The sequence below is a fragment of the Rattus norvegicus genome, chromosome 19, assembly GCF_021556685.1.
Source record: "Rattus norvegicus strain SHRSP/BbbUtx chromosome 19, alternate assembly SHRSP_T2T, whole genome shotgun sequence".
NCBI lineage: Eukaryota > Metazoa > Chordata > Mammalia > Rodentia > Muridae > Rattus > Rattus norvegicus.
Genome location: NC_141552.1, coordinates 13,989,398 through 14,012,913, shown reverse-complemented (window position 1 = coordinate 14,012,913; position 23,516 = coordinate 13,989,398). Strand labels below are relative to the sequence as shown.

The 23,516-nt window shown below is 46.8% G+C and overlaps 1 protein-coding gene across 2 annotated transcripts in view; it reads right to left on the bottom strand.

Moving 5' to 3' along the window:
- The window catches only part of LOC134483340 (disks large homolog 5-like), an 82,647-nt gene that overhangs the window by 30,443 nt on the left and 28,688 nt on the right, over positions 1-23,516 (bottom strand). Inside the window, exons 1-5 of one of the 2 annotated variants that reach the window (XM_087595445.1) lie at positions 20,019-20,161; positions 18,792-18,951; positions 17,432-17,575; positions 16,637-16,799; positions 15,421-15,921 (exon numbers count right to left, since the gene is read on the bottom strand). In XM_087595445.1, coding sequence (XP_087451571.1) covers positions 15,892-15,921; positions 16,637-16,799; positions 17,432-17,575; positions 18,792-18,951; positions 20,019-20,100 — 579 coding nt within the window. In that variant the 5' untranslated portion in view covers positions 20,101-20,161 and the 3' untranslated portion in view covers positions 15,421-15,891. Of the gene's footprint in view, positions 15,922-16,636; positions 16,800-17,431; positions 17,576-18,791; positions 18,952-20,018; positions 20,162-23,516 lie in introns of those variants that run through there. The other variant, XM_087595450.1, reaches the window with a different exon arrangement.

The window sequence follows — 23,516 nt, the reverse complement described above, 5'->3', positions numbered from 1 at the left end:
CATTTGGTTCTGGAGCTGGGCCACTCTTTGACTTTTGTTGAGTGGAGAGACAACTGTTGGCTGAGCCTTTGGTGAACCGGATGGCCCCTGGCCACGCCAGCAGTCAGCAGTATCAAAGCTGAGCAACCAGTGTTTTATGTTCCATTTTGTCATCGCTGGTCAGTGTTCTGATGCCACAGCACATGGTTGGCCTCAATCTCCCCATGTGGCCACAATCCCAAATTGATATGGCCTCCACTTCCCAAGTGCCACTGGATTTCTGTAGAACCCCTAAGGCAGCAGCATGCAGGAGCTCCTGGCTATTCCCTCCTTGCTCTCTGGATCTGCAAGTCGTTCTGTGTACATATGGCTATGTCCTCATAAACCCTTGATGCCATGATACCTTAATAAACACTTGAATCATGCCCTGATGGGCAGTTTTCAACTGCTACCTGACACCATCTATAATCGCCTGGGAAATGAGGGACAGTCTGGATCAGACTGGCCTTTGAGCATGACTATGCGTGACTGTCTTCGTTGCTGTGGGAGATGCCAGACAGCCTCTTTTCTGATCCTAGAGTCCCTATACCCAGCCACTTGTCCCCTCTACAGCCAGACCCTACTTCTGCTCCTAGGCACTGTCTTGGACTTCCTTCCCTCAGGTGGCTTCTCTCCTTTGGTTGCTACAGAAACCTGTTATGAGGAAAGGAACAGGGAGTTAAGAGTTCAAAGCCATCTTCCCATTGATGTTCTTTCTCAGAGGTCAGTGGGACACTTAAAGAGTTTTGTGTATACATTTTAATAAGCAAGGGACAATCATGCATCAGACACAGGAAACTAACAGCACATCTACTGGACCTCCTTCAACACCTGGGCATCTCTTCTGGCCTGTGCTTCTGTGTGCTGAAACCTGGGGACCAACTTCCTGTGGTGTTTCCCAGGATGACTGTGCACATTACGACACTGACGTAAATCCTCAAAACTCACAAACAGCAACAGGACCGACCGCCACAGGAACGGTTCTCCATCAACAGATACCACAGACCAGCAAGCAGAAGCATGGGAGGGTGGTGCTGTGGTTCACACACTTCTCTTTCCTCACTAGGGCAGGTGACCCGCTGGAGAAAACAAGGAGGCAGCAGGATGGAAGAGGAAAACTAAAACCCAGTCCTTGCATTAAATACTCAAGCATATTCGGACTAGAAGAGAGAAGTTTGCCAAGAATGAGGGCCACTTTGGGCATCCATCATCAATAGCCCTGGCTGTCTAGGCCAGCATCAGATCCAGCCGTCTCCAGGCAGGTGTCCGCCAGGCCCTCAAGGGCACTAAGAGCATTAACCATGAAAAATAGAACAAGATCTCTCCCTCTTGCCTGCCTGACAGCCAAGCATGTGTATGCCCTGGCTATGCTCACGCTGGGACCCCTGCGAGATATTAAGATATAGAGACCTGATAGTTGATTAGGACCCTGTTCGAAAAGGAAGACACTGGAAATTTCCCTCTGGCATCCATATGTGCATGCATGGTTGTACAAGCTGGTAGAATCTCTCTCTCACTCTCTCTCTCTCTCTCTCTCTCTCTCTCTCTCTCTCTCTCTCTCTCACACACACACACACACACACACACACACACACACATTCAAAGTTTTGAAGCACAGCAGAAGAATCTCTGGGACTCTAAGCCTGACCAGCCTCATCTGTGAGCCACAGCTTCTGTGTGAGAGCTCCTTTGTGTGAGAGGCGTAGGGTGACTGAGGAAGGTTGCTGGTGTCCATCCCTGGCCTGCATGTGCATGCATACAGAGACATGGACACATGCACATGCTGAGTACCCCTCATCCAATCCTGAAATCTGAAAACACTGAATTTCAAATCCAGGCATTCTCCTAACCTACACCTTCCCTCAGGAATTGGAGATGAGGCCTTGCAAGAATCCTCAACCAGTGAGACTGGCCCAGACCTTCTGAGATCCATTCTGCCCCAGGAGAACACAGCAGGTGGTATCAGGACAACACAGAAACTCAAAACTCCAGCCTGATGCAGGGACCACCTGCTGGGTTAGGAGAAGACTCAGCATCAGGTTACTGAACGAAAACATCACCTCTGAACACACGGGGTCGCTGTGGCTATGCCTTCAAGGCATCTTCAGCAGCAGCTTAAATGGACTAGGGATGACTATGGGAATCTGCCTGCAGGGTGATGTGGGAATCCTTTTGCTAAGGCTTAATCGCTAGATGTTGACACAGAAACCCTTTAACTCTTCTTGGAGTACAGTCCAGGCAGAGGCTGAACACAAAACATTCTGATTATGAACTGAGTTTAACAGATAATCCGGAACCTGAAGGCCACAGGCCCAAAGGTCTGCACTGCAGGGGTGAGGCATCACTGCAGGGATGACCACACAGTGCAGGGGTGAGGTGTCACTGCAGGAATGACCACACACTGCAGGAGTGAGGTGTCACTGCAGGAATGACCACACACTGCAGGGGTGAGGTGTCACCGCAGGGATGACCATACAGTGCAGGGGTGAGGCGTCACTCAGGGGATAACCACACAGTGCAGGGGTGAGGTGTCACTGCAGAGGTGACCACACAGTGCAGGGGTGAGGTGTCACCAAAGGGGTGACCACACAGTGCAGGGGTGAGGCGTCACTCAGGGGATGACCACACACTGCAGGGGTGAGGCATCACTGCAGGGATGACCACACATTGCAGGGGTGAGGTGTCACTGCGGGGATGACCACACACTGCAGGGGTGAGGCGTCACTGCAGGGATGACCACACACTGCAGGGGTGAGGCGTCACTGCAGGGATGATCACACACTGCAGGGGTGAGGCGTCACTGCGGGGATGACCACAAACTGCAGGGGTGAGGCGTCAGTGCAGGGATGACCACACAGTGCAGGGGTGAGGCATCACTGCAGGGATGACCACACAGTGCAGGGGTGAGGCATCACTGCGGGGATGACCACACACTGCAGGGGTGAGGTGTCACTGCGGGGATGACCACACACTGCAGGGGTGAGGTGTCACTTCGGGGATGACCACACACTGCAGTGGTGAGGTGTCACTGCGGGGATGACCACACTGCAGGGGTGAGGTGTCCCTGCAGGGATGACCAGGAAGCTGACTGAGCTCCTCAGGGCTCTCCCTGTCCTGAATGTGCTTCCCTTCTAGGTGAGCACTGCAGCTTTCAGGGTGCTGGAGGCCTGTGTGGGCAGCAGTAGAAACTGCTAGCCTTGTTATTCACAGCTGAAACTATCACACAGGATATTCCAGAATTGACCACCACCAAAGTGGGGCCTTTCACAGCATTCTGGGTAGGATGGCACAAAGCCCCATAACAATTTCGCCTGTGATCCATACCAAATGTCTGCTGTCAGTGCCTGTCTCTTAGGAGCCACCTGGATGATCCAGGGGATGGTCCTGAAGAAAAGGCTTGGCAAAATTGAGGTCCCCAAAGCAAGAGGAGCAGTGAAGAGGTGCAGGGGCCATAGACCATGGAGACTGACATATGCTGATGCTAGACTACCCAGACTTATCCCTGTGTCCAAGTCTGGATGTCACAGAGGCACCTGGTAAAGGCCCCAACAGTGTCCTCCAGGATTCCACTGTCTCCCTACTTGCCCTCCACCTCACCCACTCCCAGTGGCTCTGGGAGTCAAGGTCTTCATCACCTTTTTCGTTTTATTGTCATATTGCAGGTACTGTGACTTGACCACTCTTCCTCCTGCAGGAGACACATCGTGTGTCATAGGATACAACTGCTGCACCAGGAACACCCATTGCATAACCAGGACCCTGCAGTGAAAAGCAGGACTGGCCCTTCATGCTGAATGACAGGAAAAGCACCCGGCCTTCTCTTTGTTGCAGACTGGATTCCTCAGCCTTCCTGTTATGAACAGGGCACTAGTACCCTTCACAGGATACTTAGTGTTTATAAGACATTTATAGAATTCATCTTGTATATAGGCCATTGGGCTAGGAGCCAGCATCAAGGCATCAAGTAGGAGGAAATACAGAAACATTCTAGGAAGGGATAGCCAGGGGCCAGTGGGATGGCTCAGTGATTGAGGACCAGAGTTCAGATCCCAGCACATGGATGTTCACAGTCATCTGCAGAATCAGATCTAGGGTGTCCCATGACCTCCCCAGCTCCCAAGCAGCTACATGTATGCGTCTCAGACACTTCTCACTCACCGTGAAACAACCTAAGCCACAAAACATCCCACACCTTCTTGGATGGGTCCATCCCTGGGGGAGTCTTGTGTGTTCTGGGCTTCAACTCTAGGAAAGCTTGGCCTTGTTTTATAGGATGTCTTATTCCTTATATCAGCAGAGAAAGAAAAAAAAAGATCCAGTCCTGGAACCCTGGAGGACACTGCCATGATGTCACTGCTGTGCTGGCATAGGCTTAGAGATATCTCCATGATCCATCCGAGTCACCTAGAGCTCAGGGAATGATGGAAAAGTCCATGTGAGATCGCCCAGCGCTTGCAACCATGAGAAAGCTTGGAAAACACAGGGCACATGTGGTGTTTGATCTTGGGTCAGTTCAACCCTCTTGAGCCTGCAGCTAAGACAAACCGTTACACTGGCCTGAGTGCACAGGCCTGATCTCAGAACCTGTTTGCCAACCACGGTACACTCTAGATCCCTCCTCTCAGCTGGACCTTGTTCCTCTACACCTCATCCACCCAAGCTTCTCAAGAAATGAAGCTACCAGGTTAATACAACAACTAACTGAAGGCAACAAGAGCCTTCAGCCGCCCTGTGGCAGTAAGGTCAGTCCATAGGTCTCCTGTCCCTGCACTGTCAGTACCTGTGAGAGCCATGGCCACCTATTCCCTTCCGAGGTGAGAACAATTATACCCACAACCTTGCTTTCAACAAATCCTGCCTTGGCCATTGGTGGGACCCTCATGAGACTCAATCTGATGCAGGCCTCCTCAGACACTTTGGCTTCCTTTCTGGCTGCTGGAGCTTCGGCCCTCTGGCCTGGCCTAATGTAGGATCAGCAACATCCAACTCTGTCAGGCCTCAGCCATCCCACATTGGGGGCCCTGCTTCACTCCTAGGTGCATTCTTTTCCCACATCTCTCCAGTCTCTCCCTCATCCCTAATTCCCCTCGCCTCTCAGGCCCAGCCCTTCAGTCTCTGATGGAGACTGTCCTGGAAGGACAGGAGCCCCTCCCCTGAGATACTCTCCCACCTCATGCTGCTGGGCTCTGACAACTCCTCCCTTGGGCTGACTCATCTCTACAGGCACAGCCTGCTGCTCCTCTGCCCCTGCAACCCACTTCCTAGCTCTGCTTCACAAAAACACTCTAAGATCTCTACACTGGATTCCTGTTCTATTTTGCTCCCTCTCTGTCCTCCAGAAGTTCTGCTGCTCTCTCTCACCACAGCAGGACCCACCAAGACACTGCTCCTGACCCCAGCAGCCACCAGCAGCCCAGGTCATGGGGCTACTAACAGCTTTGGCCCAGGACTCAGGGCTCCTTCCTTCTTCAGTATCGAGTCCAGGCTGAGACCATCTGGCCTGCTGCTGGGTCCTTGAAACCCTCAGTCTCACAGCCTCTGGGCACTCTGAGCCCTAGTCCTTATGGCTAACAAGTAGCTGCCCAGTCAAGCAACATGGGCCTCACTGGCTTCCTGGTGTGCCATGATGCTTTCCCTGCATGGCCGGGGATGACTGTATGCTAGGATTATGTCTGGAACTAGACCTGCAGGTAACACCTGATGGGTTGGCCAGGCTGTTCTCCTACTCCTGTTCTCAGGAGATTCTCCTGACTAAGCCTCCCAAGTGCTGGGATGAGAAGTATATGCCACCATGCCAGCTAGGGGTCTTCAGGTGTGATGAAAGACTGGGATCTGTGGTCCTGGTTATTTCCAACAGTGGGGACACCAGTGTTCTGAGCATTCTGTCATCTAGGACTTATATTCCATGTACTTCACATGAACACTGTGAGACTTCTGCACTGGTTACCTGTTCTCTTTGAAACCTGTCTTCAGGTATCTGACAGTGGGAGTCTCCATGAAGTTTTTGTCACCCTGAGAATGTGGCTATATTAATAAGCTCAGGCAGCATGCAAACACAACAGAGGTTACAAACAAGACTACCAGGCTGGGGCCACTAAGTGATAGAGTGCTCCTTTGGCATTGTGAGGGCCCAAGTTCTCTTGCAACCAACATCTGCTGGGGATGTAGCTCAGTGATTAGGCACTTGCCTAGCGTATGTGAGGTCCTGGGCTCCATCTCTAGGACTAAACCCTCATCCCGTACCCTGAACACACCAGGTCCAGGCATCACTGTCAATCCTGAGGGCTTGAGTTTGATCCTTAGGCCCTCTCTGATACAAAAAGAGAAAAAAACTCCCCTGATTTGTGTTTGACCCCCACATGTGTCATGCCCGCCCCACTTCGAGTGTATAATTAAGGAAAGCATGAGTAAGTGGTTGAGAGGCACTCCCTGCCCTTGCAGGAGACCCCAGTTTGCTTCTCAGCACAAACTGCATGTGACTCAGCAGGTCTCAGGGTAGAACTGGATATGTGACCCTGTGCTATAGCACTGTCCAGAGTGGGGACTGCAGCTTCTGAAGAGGAATGCAGGCCTGGGCTCCAGACCTCCACCTTCAAGTCCTGCCTGGACAGCCTGATGCCCTGGCAAAAGAGACTCCATCTCGCCAGAAGAGAACTGCACTCAAATGACACCTCAGTGATTAAAACTATCAGTCCCCAAAGGCATGCCACTGAGCAGAGATAGCCTCAGTCATGCACCTCTGCCCATGCCCAGTTCCTTGTGTCAATAACTCAACCCTTTCATGAACTAGATGGCAATACTTGAGGCAGGATGATCAGTAGTTTACTGGCCAGTCTGGGCTCTATGAGATGCTCTCCCTGAAATCAGAGCCAGCAAGAAATTCAGCATGAAAGCTCTTTGTAAAGAAGCTCAATGACCCAGTTCAGAGCCTGGGACCCCGCACGGTAGGATAAAGTGACTCCCATGGCTTTTCCTCCACCTTCAACACTCATGCTTTGGCATGCACACCCCTACAAGGAGATCAATACACATGGGATAAAAAATTAAACAGAAACATTAATGAAGACAATGCATACAATGTTTTAAAGGATCCCAGGAACCCTCACTTAGCACTTTCCTTTCCTTTGTCTTGGGAACAGCACCTGCACCAGTGACTGGAGACTTCCTGAAAAAGAGAGAGGAGAGATGCACTGTTCATTCAGCTGGAGAGCTGTGCAAAGACCAGAGCCACCCGCCTTTTTCTGACAGTGGGAGCTGGGCCCAAGTGTGGGCTGTTCCTACTAGAGGCACCACAGGAAGAGGACCACCTTCCTCAAACCTTCCTGGAAGTCAGAGCACTGGCTATGGACGTCCCTCAATCCTCAGAAGATTCTCTTTCAGCAATGGCTCAGGGCCTCTTAGGACAGAGAGGGACCAGAGCTTCCCCCCAAAGCAAGATCCCTGTCTTATCTGACAGTTATGAGGGCTTAGGGATGGGACAGAGGATGTGACAAGGTTACATGTAGCACAGGGCTAGTTTAGTAAGGCAATCAAAGAGGAAAGAATCCTGGAACATTCCTCATCTGTTCTTTTTGCTCTGTTCGTAGGATGAGGGGCAGTGTGGGGTAGAGGACTAGGACACAGCACAGCCTTCTCTGCTCATGGTGAGCTTTCTAGGCTGCCTGGTCACTGTGACCAGCAACTTTTCAACTGTGCCATTCTACTACCAAGGCTGACACAACTGGTGACCATGTAGCAATAGGACTTTACTGACTTAGCGACATTTGGAATCACACAATGATCATGTGTCACAGAAGAGTTTTTTTTTTTTAAGAAAAGGATTTTAAAAAACTATTTATTTTGTCCATATGAGTGAGTACACTGTCCCTGCTTTCAGACACAACAGTAGAGGGTAGAAGATGAGATTAGAAATGGTTATAAGACACAGTGTGGTTGCTGGGGATTGAACTCAGATCCTCTGGAAGAGCAGTCAGTGGTCTTAACCACTGAGCCATCCCTCCAGCCCCAGTATATTGTATTTTCAATGTTGTTTGTTTTTATTTCCTTTTTCACGTATGTCTGTATGGCGTTTCTGTGAGTACAGGTGTGTGTGTGCCTGTGTAAAGGTCAGGGACAACCTGAACACAGGTCCTCACCTTCTACCTCTCGTCCATGGCTGTGTATGCTAGGCTAGCCCTTCCCCCTAATCCTAGAGACTGTCCACTTTAGGCTCCTATCTCCCTGTGGGAAGGGCTGGATGACAGACACTACTGTATCCAGGTTTATGTGGCTTCTAGGGACCTAAACTGTTGTTGGGTTTGTTCAGCATGAAAATAAACACCATTTTCACAGCCCAGGCTGGGCCAGGCAGCGCACGGGTCTTTGCTGCTCTTGCAGAAGACTTGAGTTCAGTCTCCAGCACCCGGGTCAGGTGGCTCACAACCACCTGAGACTCCATGTCCAGGGACTTCCAAGCTCTTCTGGATAAAGCTACATGGCAAAAGCATTGCTGGGAGCTGGAGGCTTCTAGTGTTGGCTTCTCCCTGCAGTAGGGGGCAAATCATGGGCATATGAGACAACATGGAACCCTGTAATTCTACAAAGTGCAGGAGCTCCTGATGTCCCTCATGGTGCCCCAGAGCCTGCTCACCACTCATGGAGGCTTCAGGAACATGGCCTTCTCCTGACATGTGTGCACTGTGCATCCTCACTCTCTACCCCCTGCTTTTCTGGGTTGGAAGTCTCAGGTGTAGGAGGCGCCAACCATAGGCCTCTTCTCTCAGCATTTCAGCATTTTACCCACTTGACCTTCACCAGGCATCCTTTGCTCTACACAGTTACATCAGCCTGTGAACCTCATCCTCCAGACTCTAATGAAGCAAACACCCATGTGTGTGGAGCTCTCATAGTTAGCCAGGCTAAAGGGGAAGGCAGCAAATCCTTCATGAACTCTAGAGCTCCTGAGGCCTAGGAAAATGTCTATACCGGGGCTAAACTCATGCTGCCCTGTAAGACTACATTTTTCCTTTAAACAGAAGGATGTGTGGTGGTGGTGGCACATGCCTTTGATCCTAACACTTGGGAGGCAGAGGCAGACAGATTTCTGAATTCTAGGCCAGCTTCCTCTACAGAGCTAATTCCAGGTCAGCTACACAAAAAACAACACTGTCTCCAAGAGTAAAACAAAAAGAAAGAAAGAAAGACAGAAAGAAAGAAAGACAGACAGAAAGACAGAAAGAAAGAAAGACAGAAGGAAAGAAAGACAGACAGAAAGACAGACAGACAGACAGACAGAAAGAAAGAAAGAAAGAAAGAAAGAAAGAAAGAAAGAAGTGAAAGAAAGAAAGGAAGGAAGGAAGGAAGGATTCATATTTTGTATACAATGAGATGCCTCCCTGTCTATGCCTGAACCATCATGTTAACTATAATTCTTGTCACATCTGTATTAATTCAAATACTGAAGGCTAAATGGGTAAATCTTAATGACAATACAATTGGGGGGGGTGCTGAAGAGATGGTTGGTTTAGTGGCTAAGAGCAGAAGACCCAGGTTCAGTTCCCAGTGTCCACATGGTGGCTCCTATTAGCCTGTAATTGCAATTCTAGGGAATCAGTCTGGACTTCACGGGCACCACACATACCACATGGTGCACAAGCATTTATTAGGTGAAACACTCAGGCCCATAAAAATAAGTATATAAAATATATGGTTAAAAGACACTGAGATTCAGGAAGTTCTTAGTGACTTTGGTTATCATTTCTCTCTCCTGGAGACCTGTCTTCCTCATGCTCAGCCTCCCTGGCTTCTAGGACATTTCCTAGCTCTGTGGAGCATGAAGTACTCAACACCATAAGCCAAGCATTGCAAAGCCATCTCCACCTTCACTGCTACACCTTCTCCATGGCTGTGTCTAAAGGGAGAGACTTGGAATCCCACAGATGCAAGGCCAAACCTGTTGGGCTATGTGAGCCCACCCACCCAATAGTCAGATCTACTCCTGTCCTTGGCTATGGCATGAGGCTCTTAAGACAAATTAATCTGAAGGATCTCAACAGCTATGCTGTTAGACCTCTCATTGCTCTGCCCGACCTACAAGCTCCTTTACTGGCTCAAATTCACACCTGAACTCCTCTCCTGCCTCAGCCATCATCAGCTCTTCTATTTCTCTCCACCTGTGCTCTGAAGAATCCACACTAAGGTGGACATTAACCTCTCCATGGACCTCCAGACGTATGCTTGTGATTACTCTTTATTGGCTATTTTGTATTGGTTCGTGGGACCTTCTAGTCTCATGCAGAACACTGCTCACACATTTTGGATCTTACAACACCCTCTTGATTGAGAATCCTGACTAATGACTGACTGAGCCTTCCATGCCTGAAGTCACCCTCTGTCTCCCAGTCCAAGATGAGAATCCCCACCCTAACCCCATGGTGTCCAGTTTCATCTCAGAAGCTAGGCTCTGTACTACCCAATATCATTTGGATCTTGGCCTCTAATTCTCTGTTAAATCGTTCCTCTCTTCTTTAAAACAAATTCATTTTGTTGTTTGTTTTTTGAGACAGGGTTTCTCTGTTTGGCCCTGGCTATTCTGACAGGCTCTCTGTAGATCAGACTTGTCAGGAAGCCAGATATCTGCCTGCCTCGGCCTCTTAAGCACTGGGATTACTGGATTGTGCCAGCATGTTTAATTAAAAATTAATTAGTGGCAGTGCATGTTGGCACCTGCCTTTAATTCCATCCGTTGGGAGGTAGAGGCATTGTGAGTTCCAGGACAGCCAGGGCTATAAATTAACACCTTGTCTCAAAGAAAACAAGCCAAAAATGAAACAAAAATGTTGCAATATGGTCTTAGGAATGTAACTGAGTCTGTTCTTGAACTCTGAATCCTCCCACTTTCACTCAGGTGCTAATCAGCAGGCTTCTGTCTTGACTTTCACTGCGCACTCAGGGCTGCCAGGACTGTTACCTCTCCCAGTGTAACTCCTGACTCTCTCATCAGCATCATCACAAAACTCCTGCTAAGAATTAAGGAAACCTGAATTCTAAGGAACAGTCGGAGCTCCAGTATTTCCAAAGCTCACTCTAATACAGATGGATCCTATGCTGCAGTAAAATGGTCACAGCTGGAGGTCTTAATTCCAGGACTTGGGACAGAGGGGTCGGAGGATCTTGAATTCAAGGTTATTTTTATGTTACAGTGTTGCTCAAAGCGAGTTGGGCTGCTACAAGATACCCTGTCTCAAAACTATACCAAACACACCTAAAATGAAACAGAGGAATTTGAGTGGGCACAGATGGGAAAGCTCGGCACTTTATGGCTAAGCCACCTGCTGCCAGCACCAAAGTCCATGCACAGCCCCAATTCTGAGCTGTGTCTGGGACCCCACTTAGGAGCACGCACCAAAGTAGCTCAGATCCAGGGCTTTTGGTCTAAGAGGAATTCAGGCAGTCACACTTTGGATGCCAGTTCTCCAGCTCAAGTGCCTGTCAGCCCAGGATCTGGTCTTAGTCATGGCTTGGCATCCCTAAATTCCTCCCAGCTGTGCTCTGAACTCACCCTGTACCCCGTTCTGATGAATCTGCCATTCTCCATGGGAGTAGCCTCAAGAAGTCCCTCACATCTGAAGCACCACTCTGAGTGCACTAAACACTGCAGGGGAGGGGCATGGCCAGCAGAGCACCCACCCCTTTCAGCTGTAGAACATTTAGCTCTAGAGTGAGCACTGCTGTGCATTGTGGAACTTAAGCAGTATCCCAGGCTTGGCCTGGGAAGAGCCGTTGACACCCACACTTTCTGGGGTGACATTGTCTCCTGAGGATAGAGTCAGGTCAGGAGCAGCAACTGATGTTCACGAGAGACAAACTTTCTTCACCACCTGCCCATGCTGGCCCTAGGATCTGGACTTTTTGGGTGACATGATGCTGAGTCCCCCAGGTAGATGGGTTTTCAGGGGTCAGGTGGTTATTGTCACTAAAGGTATCCACAAGGATAAGTCATACTGTACTAATTCCCATATTAGATCCCTTCTCACGGGTCACAGAGGTCGTGCTGGGTCCTAAATGTGGACCCAGGTTCCTGCACACTTTTGAGGAGACTGGTCAGGGCTCAGGCTTCACGACATTTTGTTTGAATTATTTTGGGGGATTTTATTTTTACTGTTGGGGACAAACCTAGGGCTGCCATGTGCTGGGAAAAGGCTTTGCCACAGCTGTAGATCATCCCTAATTATAAACTCCTAAATTCTCCCAATCCTGGAACTTTCTAGGTCCCTCACATGATGCAACCTTTGGGGGATTCCTCACATAGAATCATGGGGTGGATTGCATCCCAAAGAGAGACAGTGGGAAATGTTCCCCAGTGTCTGCCTGTGGCTGTGGTGATGAGAGTGCTGACCAGTGGATGGCAGGGCCCATGTGAAACCCTTTTGTTTTCTACTTGAGTGGAATCTTCACCATGCCTTTTTTTTTTTTCTTGAAACACAGGTTGCCCTGGAACTTACAGTCTTCCATCACCCTGACTCATTTTCCCATGACTGGGATGATAGGCTTAAATTACTATGCCCATCTTTCTTTTTTTGTATTTATAAATCTTCTAAAAGCCAGAAGGATATAGAATTTAAAATTTTGCGGTCCAAGGCATTTTCAACAGGGGATTCTTGACCTAGGACTATCCAGACCAGTTTTTATTGTGTGGGTACTTCATTCCCGTAACAGCTTATGTTTGACAAAGAGTTCCAAGGTGTGATGTCACTGGGCATCAGGCGTTGTCCCAAATAGCAGCACCGACTCAGGTTGTAATTTAGGCTGGAGAAACTTACTAGGACCCTGGTAATCCTAGCACCCTGGGGCCTCACATGTCCTTAGTCTGATCTAGTGATGAATCAACTGCTCTTGAGGGTGGATTGGAATTCTAGTCACTGTGAGGCAGGAGCATTAGTATCCTACAGCCACTCTGGGCTCCATAGGAAGACCCTGTTTCAATAGTAAAAGGGGTCACCTGCGAGTTCTTACTGTCTTCCCTGAGGCCTTCCTGCTGGAGTTAGAATAGCTGTCTCATCAAGTTGAAGTAGAGGGCAGAATGTTGGTGCCTTCTATAATGAGGACTAGTGACAGATAGTCTATGGAAATTCTAGAAAGATCTACAGGTATTTATGTCATGTGCATGGGAATTGCTGGCTTCCCTGTGTCCTTTGCCTTTAATTTGCAGTCCATGGGGCACCTGGGAATGTCCCCAAACCAGGCTGCACCCAGGGCTTGTCCCATGATTCTCACTTGCACCCAGTGCCTGCCTGATTGTCATAAGTCTGACAGAGCCACTGTATGCTCTCCTGACACCTGCAGAGAGCACTATATGGGACCCTACCATCCCCACACTGCCCATCAGGGTCTAAATGTCCCTATATGGCACTGAGATGGTCTAAGCTCCTTCCCGCCTATATGCTGCATCAGAATCTGACCATTCCTAATTTCCTCCTCTCACACCCACACTAGAAGCTCTGTACCCACACTAGCCCCAGCTGGCCTGTTGCCTACTGACATCTCATGGACTCTGTCCCAATCCCCTGCCCTGCCCTCACTCAGCTGACAATGTGGACATCTCAGGACAGTCACTGGACAATGGCTGACACACTTGTCTGAAGACTGGAAATGTTTCTCGATCTTGGAGAGGAAAGAAGGACCCTCCAACTACACTGTCCTCTAAGGAAGTTTATTCAGGTGACGGATGACAGGGACTGTTTTGTCTCACGTCACACATGTCAGTAGAAAATATCCTAGGTATTGGATGCCGCTGTTAGCATTTACAGAACAAAGCACATAGTGTTGGGAAGGATAATAAATTATGAGTCGAATTAGAAAACCCCAAGTCTCTTCCAGGTCCTAAGAGGGCAAAAAATACCACCAAACACAGCATTAATGTGATAGGTTGGTTAAATCTAGTTACCACATTCTAGTGTGATACCTATGACCCTTTTTGTGTCATGCTCAGCTTATAATGACTAGAGGACCTAAGCTTGAGAGTCACCAATGCCTCTCCCTTGCTTCTCCAGCTGCTGAGCATTGAAAAGCCCTAATGAGACAGCATCTGTTTGCAGACATACTGGATTATTCTTCTTCACTTTATCTCTCTGAGTCACCTCCACTCACAGTAAGTCAGTTTAATTCCATAAATTGGAAATGAGTCACGTGGAAAATATACTTTCTCAATACAATCACAGATTTCCATGTAAAAGGTGAAACATGAACTATCCCACCTAAGCTCTGGGCTTGCACAGACGTGCTCTGAAAAGAAACATGTGTTCCCAGCTGCAGTCTGCATTCAATATGGATGCTCTTGAGGTCCTCCCTGACCTGCATAGATTAAGATAATTATCTTGCTTTCTATCAAAAGAATTCATTATGCCAAGTTGGCCTGTAGAAGGAGGCTAGTCTCTTCAGTATTTTATCAGATGTGCTTAATGTATATAATCATCGATAGTAAGTGAAAGATCTGTTTGGAATTGAAACTGAGTGATGCTGGAGGATGATCCTGAATGCACAATGAGCAGTGGAGGCACCAGAGCCCGGTGTGGATGCCTAGCAGGCTACCACATTGAGCAGGCACCGCTCAACCACCTGTACATACACATCTCCTGAGATCTCTCTACTTAATGGGAGATGATGGCGTCCATCTAGTATAGCACATGCCCTGGAAGGACAAAAGCTACCTACAGGAGCTGTGGTGATGGCTCACAGGTTAGAGCATCTGCTGCTCTCTCAGAAGAACCACATGGTCCCTAACAATCATCTACAATGGGGAATGCTATTCCCTCTTTTGGATCATGAGGGAAATGCACTCAGGAGTGGCCCAGACATACATTTGAAAAAAAAAGATCCATTGAGTTAAATGATAAAAATAAATATAATCAGCAACAATAAAAAACACAGCATATGAATGATCAAGTGAAACAGCACCTATAAAAACCTATTTCCCAAAATGACGTTGATGGTCATTATCTTTGTGGTTTAATACTAATGCTGTATTGTAAGAAAAACTGAGGCACATGGTTCTCCATTAGGATTATTCTATATTCCTTTGTGAGAGTTGTCATTTTTTCTGCAGCTCTACAGGCATGAGTGTGTGTTACTCAATATCTGGTGCACACAGTCAATAAGGAATGTGTGTTGTAGACTGATATAGACTAGGATGAGCAGAACACATGACAGCATGGATACAGTATGTCAGTGATTACATCATAAAGTGTGTGTCCATAAAAAAAGTCACATTATCCACACAAAAGACACTATCACCATGTGTACCCCTTGGTGGCTTTGAATTCCCTATTTACCCATGCTGCCTGGACCATGCAAAGATCCATACCCAGCTGTCAGTTCTAAGTCTACAGGAGTGGAAAGGACCCTTAAATAAGAAGGTCTTAAGAGTCAAGAGTTACAAATCAATTTTTATTCATAAGGAATACAATTTACAAAAAACAGGCATAAAATGAACAACTAAAATGGTATAAAAATGAAAAACAGTAACAAGAATATATAACTATGAAATAACAAAAAGAAAACTTCAATGAAAATCATAACCAAAAACATTTCTTAACAGCATTTTCTTAATGAACATTTAGAAACACAGTTGTAGTGCTGTTTCTCCTCTAGGACAAGACATCAAGCAGTCCCCTCAGATGTCTCTCAAATGGTGTTGTCGGTATGAGAAAGGAGAAAGACCTCAACCAGACAGGCTGGCATACGGATACATAAATGTAGGGTCTCTAAACATTGAGGAAATTATCTGAGAAGAAGAATATTCACCCAAAAAAAGTATTTGACTGTGAGGATTGTCGTCACAGGGAACTCCTGAGAGAGAAACTCATTCCTCAGGGGGCTGTCTTCCTGGGATCCATCCTATGCCATGTCTCCTGCAGTTCCTGAGACCTGGGAGGAGAAGGCAGCTATTAAGACACGGATTTGGTGGGGACACCCATACCAGCTGTCAAGTTGCTGCCTTCTGTCCCCTCAGCTGCATTGGACAGACAGCACTGATCTTTTCACTGAAATCATTGCTGATATCTATGCAGGCTGGGGAACATCACCAGCAACCCTCACAGTACTGTGGGAGAACAAGCTGCTCCTCAGACTCTACCAGTGCAAACCAAGAATGGGGAAATGGGGAGAGACCTAATTGGGGTGCAGGAAGAAAGGAGAAGGCCACATGATACCCAGAGCAAAGCCAATGACCAGGACTCATTTGCCATTTGCACTTGGTTCTTATCCCTACAAGGTGCTTCCAACCATCACATGACCCCTGCATGACCTTTGTCACACGACCAAGAACTCGTTCAAAACTCTTCATAGCATCCAATCTGTGATAGGGAGATGCAGTCATGTGATATGTTATTCCTCTGTCACCATTTCTGGACTGCAGTTTCAAAAAGGGCAGAGAAGTATAATTGCCCATAATTCAGTTTCTGAAGAGTGGTTAACATCCCAGAATACTTGTGCATAGACAGAGCAATGAATAACTCTATCACATGAGGTGGGTGACTGACTGGGTGTGGGGAGATTAGAAAGATGATAGGGGAAACAAAGTTGTATCCAATAGGCAAATGGTATCAGACATTGTTAATCTGACTCAGCTGCTTGTTCCTACCACATTTTGCTGGGTCTGGAGGTTGCTGGTATTCTCCTGTTCGTCTTCATTATTCGGGTTCAACTCAAACAAATATCGCTGTAACTCCTTGCTCTCCTGCTTCAATGTGACCAACTTCTTCTTCATACATGCCTGGTCCATCAGGAGCCGGCTGTGCAGGTTGCTGGAAACACACTCTGCATAGTAAGATCCTGAAGCCTCTTCCTCCCATTCCAACTGCCAAATCCCACAAACTCCACCAGGACCCAGATACCCATAAAGACTTCATAGAATACATCTCCATACATGTATGGCTGCTGCACAAACAGCAAACGGCCAATCCAGGGAAAAATAAATTGTTTCTGTGACCCAAGCACTAATAAGAGTCCATGTCTGTCCAAAAGAACAAGGGATCTACAACTACCCATGAGAGCCCAATGCATCGGGGCAACATCAATTAGTAGGCGGCAAATAACCACAAGAGGACAGTAGAACCAAGGGAGGTCATGCAAACCATGTGGTCCACACATTGAGCTTTGTTAAACCTGGTATGACCCCAGAGCCGCAGGTTGGCCTAATAACACTCTGATGCCTGAATCAGTGTAGTTCTATCCAGAGCCTTCTAAAGATGCATAGACACTGTGCTGAGAAGTCACAGTCTCTTATGGAACTGAAAGTGAGTCCAAAAGACCCACGGCACAGTGATATTTAAACAGCAGAAGAGATGGGCCCAGAGCTGCAGACACTCCGGTCCAGAACAAAGAGAGGCAGCAATGGATATTCCACAAGTGATGGGGCCTTCTGACCAGTACTTACCGATAGAAGTTAATCTCCTTCTTGAGCTCCTGAAATTTCTCACGATGTTCAATGTTCTTTGTGTCTAAGTTGTGCAGTAATGACATGACCTCTTTCTCCTTTATCTTCAAGTTTTCATAAAATGGATTTGGCCTGAAGTAGGGGCTGGCCCCAGGAAGATAGAACCCAATGAACATCGGGGTTTAGGATTATATGAACTCAGGCTGTGTCCTTTACTACCCCAGCCCTCGAAGGACACTTTCTGAATTCTACATATTTGGATCTTCTTCAGCTTCAGAAACTTGGAATTGTGTGCCCAGGACAACAGATGCTAAGCACCCAGATAAAGGGTTCCCTGGCTCACTTTTTTCAATCAGGAGGGCTGGATCTGCATTCAAACCTGTTATGCTGTCAAGAGCCTTGGCCACAGAGCTTATCCAACCACACACACACACACACACACACACACACACACACACACGCACACACACACACACACGCATGCACATTCAGAAACCTCTGATTTCATTTTTCCTGTTTTGACAAGTGGAATGCTACAAGCCGATTAACTAATATTCTAGAGGCAGACAGTACACATAGTTCTGGAGATGAGACCAGATATTGCCACAAACTTATAATCTGCCCAAGGCATACAAATGTATAGACAAATGTGACCACACAGGCAAAGAACTGTGCTGTTGAAAGTGGGGCTTCCAAAATAAAGCACTTACACCTCCATGAAACTATTATACGGGTAAATCCTGAGGTCAAAAAACAGACCCCTAAATTCCAAGGGGGGAGGGATAGAGAAACATATAAAAGTTGTGCATATGCATGCAGACCTGTGCACACACAGACACACAAGCTGGGACACACCCACAAGAAAAGAAAAGTAAACAGACTCAGAGAATGAGAAAGAGAGACAAATATGGAAAGAGCACAATGAGAATCAGTAGAAATGTATGCACCATTACTGTCTCAGAGTGTAAGGCCCACAGACAAGAAGGACCAGGCCAGAGCCTCAGAACTTCTAGTTAAGCATTGATATGAACAATGTGGGACCTGTCACCTAAGGGTGCTGCCATGAGATGATAGCATTCAGTCACCTTCCTAGCAAGTACAAACACTCTCCACAAACTCACAGCACCTAGAACCTTGCAAAGCTACCACCTGTCAAGGGCTTTCCAATTGTACACTGGGAACTCATGCTCCAGTGACTTTATCCCTGAAATCTTCACTCAGATCGCAAGTTCAGATTTTCAACAGGCGGAATCAGAGAGTCTATTTTCAAACTCACTCCTCAGTAAGGGTCAGGTTCTGAATCTCCTCTCTATGGGAGATGAGGTTTAGAACAAGGTCGTTTGGTTGGAGCAATGCATACCTCTTGCTCATGGATCCACCTGTCACATAAAGGAGGCGATCTGTCAGCTCATTTCTCTCCTTGGTAGTTAGCTCCAGTTCTCTATTCAGCCTCTCCTCTCCCTCGTTGGCCTGCACCTTGTTTAGGACATTTTCAGGGGATGACGTCTGTCTGCAGGCCTCTGTAGGTAGAAGAACACAAGTGAACCCGCATGGGGCGAATGCATAGAGCATACACAGACCACAGTGAGGTCCAAACAGGAGAACATGCTTGGAAGCCAGTGTCACTGCAAGGAGTTTGGTCTATGTGTAAGAGGCATCCTAAGTGGATCACAGTTCCCCCACTACTATATAGAGACCAAGAGATGTAAGCAGCCAGGTGTTCCCTATGCCCGCCCACACAGGCTTACAAGTACCAGAGAGATGCCTTCTCCAGGATTATTATCAGGTACGCAGGCTACAACCCGGTTTCAGGACCCTCACCCCTCTGGTTTCAGAAGTCAGATCATCAATTCAGCATCCACAATGACTTGATTGATCAGGGATACTCAGATATTCTACACTGTTATTCTAGTCCAATAACTTTGCATTAAAAAGTCATGTAGGGGGAGGACATGGTCAACAGACTTATTAATTCCCCCTACTGAAATGACAAATGCCCCAGAAGTGCCAATAGGTTACAGGCTCTTTCTCTACCTGCTCCATATAGTTTGGCTACTGTAGAAAAATATCTGCCACACAGAACCTCTAATATATGAAGGTAAGATTGGCCCTGTCAGCCAGAGGTATTCAGAGGAGTTCTAAGAATATAAGGTCATGGCCAGGAGCACAGTTCTCTCCCTCTTACCACTGTCAGATAGTCACTGAATTTAAAGAAGCAATGAAAGTGAAGTACAGTGATGCCCTGTTTAATTCAGAAAAGTTATACCCTCCATGCCTCCTGATGGTGTTATTATATCAATTTAACATACCGAATGCACTGTAAAAGTAAAGACTAGAAGTTCACCCAATAATAGCATAGGCATTGGCATATCCTCCATGTGGTTATGGAGAAACTAATGATGTGAAAACCTTGACTTTCAGGAATTGAGATAATCATGGAATTCAATATCTGTGGAGATGTTCCAGTGGTTGTGGCCCATTACTAAAAAGGCCAGCGGAAGACCCCCACACACACCCCTGACAGGAAGCTCAACATACTCTGCCCAGAACTTACTCCACATTCCCCATGTCCTGTGTCCATCATTACTTTTAGGTTTCGTTTGCTTCACTCTAGACTCTTCTCTATCAACATCAACTCTCCCAAAGCGCCTACAAAGACGGGCAAACATGCCTGTGGATATATCCTTTGGACACTAAGAGAAAAAGTAGGGAATTGGTTGTCACAACGATACTGGTGACATCACAGGGATTCCAAGGTCTCTCTAGGAGACAATAGAATGTCCACGAAGGGACTGCTGATGTCCCGGAGAACAGACTTTGCCTCCCTGCTAATGTTCTCCCTGTACTGAGCAAAAGCTGATGTGCCCTTTTCAGGAGACTTCCCTGTGGCATAGCCACTGAGCACCACATGCTTCCAAAGCCAAATTTGACTCTAGGCTTGATTGGAAAAACCTAAGTCATTGCTATGTATCTAAATGAGTGTTTCCTCCCCAATCCCTGCACAGAAATGTTTCATCCTACCTCAAATTCTCCTCAGTCAGCAATATTACCCATTAAAGATTACTGAGAAATCACACCAGTTAATATAAGTAGCCAAAGAGGTCTCCTGTCTCATCATGTGCAGGTGCATGAAATCACACCCAGAAATAGCCTGTCGGGTAGGTTGCGATGTGGGTGTGTGTTATAGGTACAACCTGAAGCTTTGTGCTTAACATTTGACAGTTGCCACCAGATTCCTTAGGAGAAAGAATTGCATTCATTATGGTCCTGGCAACAATGTGGTGATCTGTTAGCAGAGGAAACTGAAATATTGGATCCACAAGTGAATGCACCCTCAGGCTGAGTGTGGGGCTCTCCTCTTTGCACTTAAGTTACCAAAGCAGGATTCCTTACAGGCCTCTCTAAGCTATAACGTGTGATTTCATCTGAAAAATAAAATAGTCAGCAGATGTGTGTGTGTGTGTGGGGGTCCAGCCAAAGGAGTAGGACAAGCCTAGAGACATAACTCAGGGGACAGAATAAGAAACAAGCATCTTCACTCCTGTTTCATGGATCACCCCACAAAACACAAAAGCATCTATCATATTAAAAAAAAAACCAAGTTATTTTATTGAATGCATACACTAATACTGTTTACAGTATTAGTGGCAAAGCTCAGATTTTGGGGGCAGTTCCATGACTTGAACTATCTTCCGGACAACATATAAAGCAATAAATAAATAAATAAATAAATAAATAAATAAATAAATAAGAAAAAATACAGAAAAATAAAAAAACACAAAAAGCACGAGCCTCTCATGTGAAGTTACAGAAGAGTTATCCAGTGGTCACTTCTGATTCTGACCAGGCCATTTTAGCTATGACAGTGCATAGTGACCCTTAATTTGATGGGTCCTATTTAAAGCTTTGTGCAACATTGTCATTTTAACAAACCTCATCCAGAGCATACATAACGACACAGGATATGATTGCCATGTCCTTGCTGTGTATGAAGTTATTTTTCTGTGTCCTTGATTGTCAGGCATATTACAGCAACAATCTGAGATGGCTGGTAGACTTGGAAGAAAGTGGATATGAAAGATCCCCATTTATATATCAGTACAGCCATTTCTTAAGAATGAGAATCTTTTAAGCTGGCCCTCGCTTAGCCCCTACACATTAGACAATAGAACAGAAAGTACAGAAAGCACATTCCCACCCACTCTCTAGGAAGCTGCCCGACCATAAGAACAGAGGGTATAGAACATATTTACTGCAGGGCAATTACAAGACAGGAAACATCTCTGGGAAGCTGACTGACCACTATAGAAGTGAGATGTCCTTGGTACTGAATGCAGCTGTGCTATAGGCTGACATAGCTATAGCCTTGTCCTGGGAACTCCAGAAGAGAAACACCTGCCAAGACAGATATCCTTGGTCCTTGTCCTGGGAACCCCATGATAAGAAAACATATATCAAGTCAGACGTCCTTGGTACTGAAATAGCTGCATTGATGTGGTTACGGCCTTATCCCAGGAATTCCAGGACGAGAAACATCTGCCTAGTTATCCTTGGCACCGAAATAGCTGAGCTAATGAAACTGTGTGATCATAATGATTGTTTAAGCTGTACATTTCTGTTGTTCGAGGTTCCTCACATCCCTCCTGCGTGAGGACCGTGTCGAGCCCCAGTGCATTGGTATCCCAAAGTAAACCTCTTGTTTTTACATCAAGACTGAGTCCTCTGTGTTCATGGGGTGGTGATTATCCTCAGGACTGGAGTGAGTGTCTCCTCTGTCTGAGGGTCTTTCAGATAAAGCTATAGTTGTGGGTTACACACCTCAATTCTCATTGGCTAATGCTGTCCTCACAGTCCTTGGAGGCCCCTTTGTAAGACTACCTGTTGGAAAGTGGAAGCAGCTTTATTTGAGCTCAAAGTGAACCTGACGAGCAACGTAGAGAACAAGATGGGGTAATTGAGACCCTGTCTAAAACCAGCACTGAAACCCACCCTTCATTCAAAGCATCATCTACAAATTCTTGAATTTTTACCATTCTCTGCCAACCAGTCTTTCATTCAGGAATGGTAGAAAAGAACTGGAAATGATCTTTGTATTCTAAGGACCTCGATCTGTCTTTCCTTAGGTCCACGTTAAGAACAAATGAAATGGGTATCACCATCTGAACAACTTAGTATCACCTACTCAGCATTTCTAGCCTAATACTGTGCCTATGGCAATCTCAAGCTTCCCTGAGTGTTGCTGCCCCAGCAAGAAGAATGAAGAACTGAGGTCAAACCCCAGTGAACCTTTCAAGGGGTTAGAAGAAAGCCATCAGAGATACTGCACTTCTTTGTCCTTAGAATAAGTCAAGATGATACAACGTGAATCTATTGGGCTATTCAACCATCCATCTTCCTCACAACCCCACCTATCTGAGTTCATTGCTTGGCAGAATTCATGCCCCACCATCCTAGATATTTCTTGATTCATTGCTGCCAAGGGCCAGGTTTCCTGAGTTTTGTTTTTTATAGAATTGGGTGTAGTCAATCATAGTTGCCCTCTGTAAGAAATGACAAATATCTATAATAACTGACCACACTGTACTTGTGTATACAAGTACAGTAGTGGAAAATTCAGCATAACTGAGGAATGGGAAATCACCACTGTGTCCTGGCCTTTCTCTGCCCATATCACAGCTCACAGGCAGCTGGGGCAAACCTTGAGTTCCTCTGTAGAAACAGAGTGATGTTGAATGGACACTGAGCAGGCAGAGCAACACAGCTGAGGCAACTCAATTCCAGCAACAAATGCATTATGTGTTTCCCATCTTAACAGCTCCTTTTGAGGACTTGTCCCCACACCTAGCTTAAACACAGCAATTTTCATACATGCCCGCCTGCTATTTCATATTGTTGCTGTAATACGCTTCCACATCATAGATTTCAAAAAAGAAAGAAAATAAACCTGACAGTGAGAAGGGTGATGCCTGTCAACATCTAGTGCATTGGGGGCCCAGGTACGGTCACAAATAACCAGGACACAGGGGATGCAGAGCAAAGGCAGATGCAACTGCATGCAGCTGCAAGTTTATTAACCCTTATATAG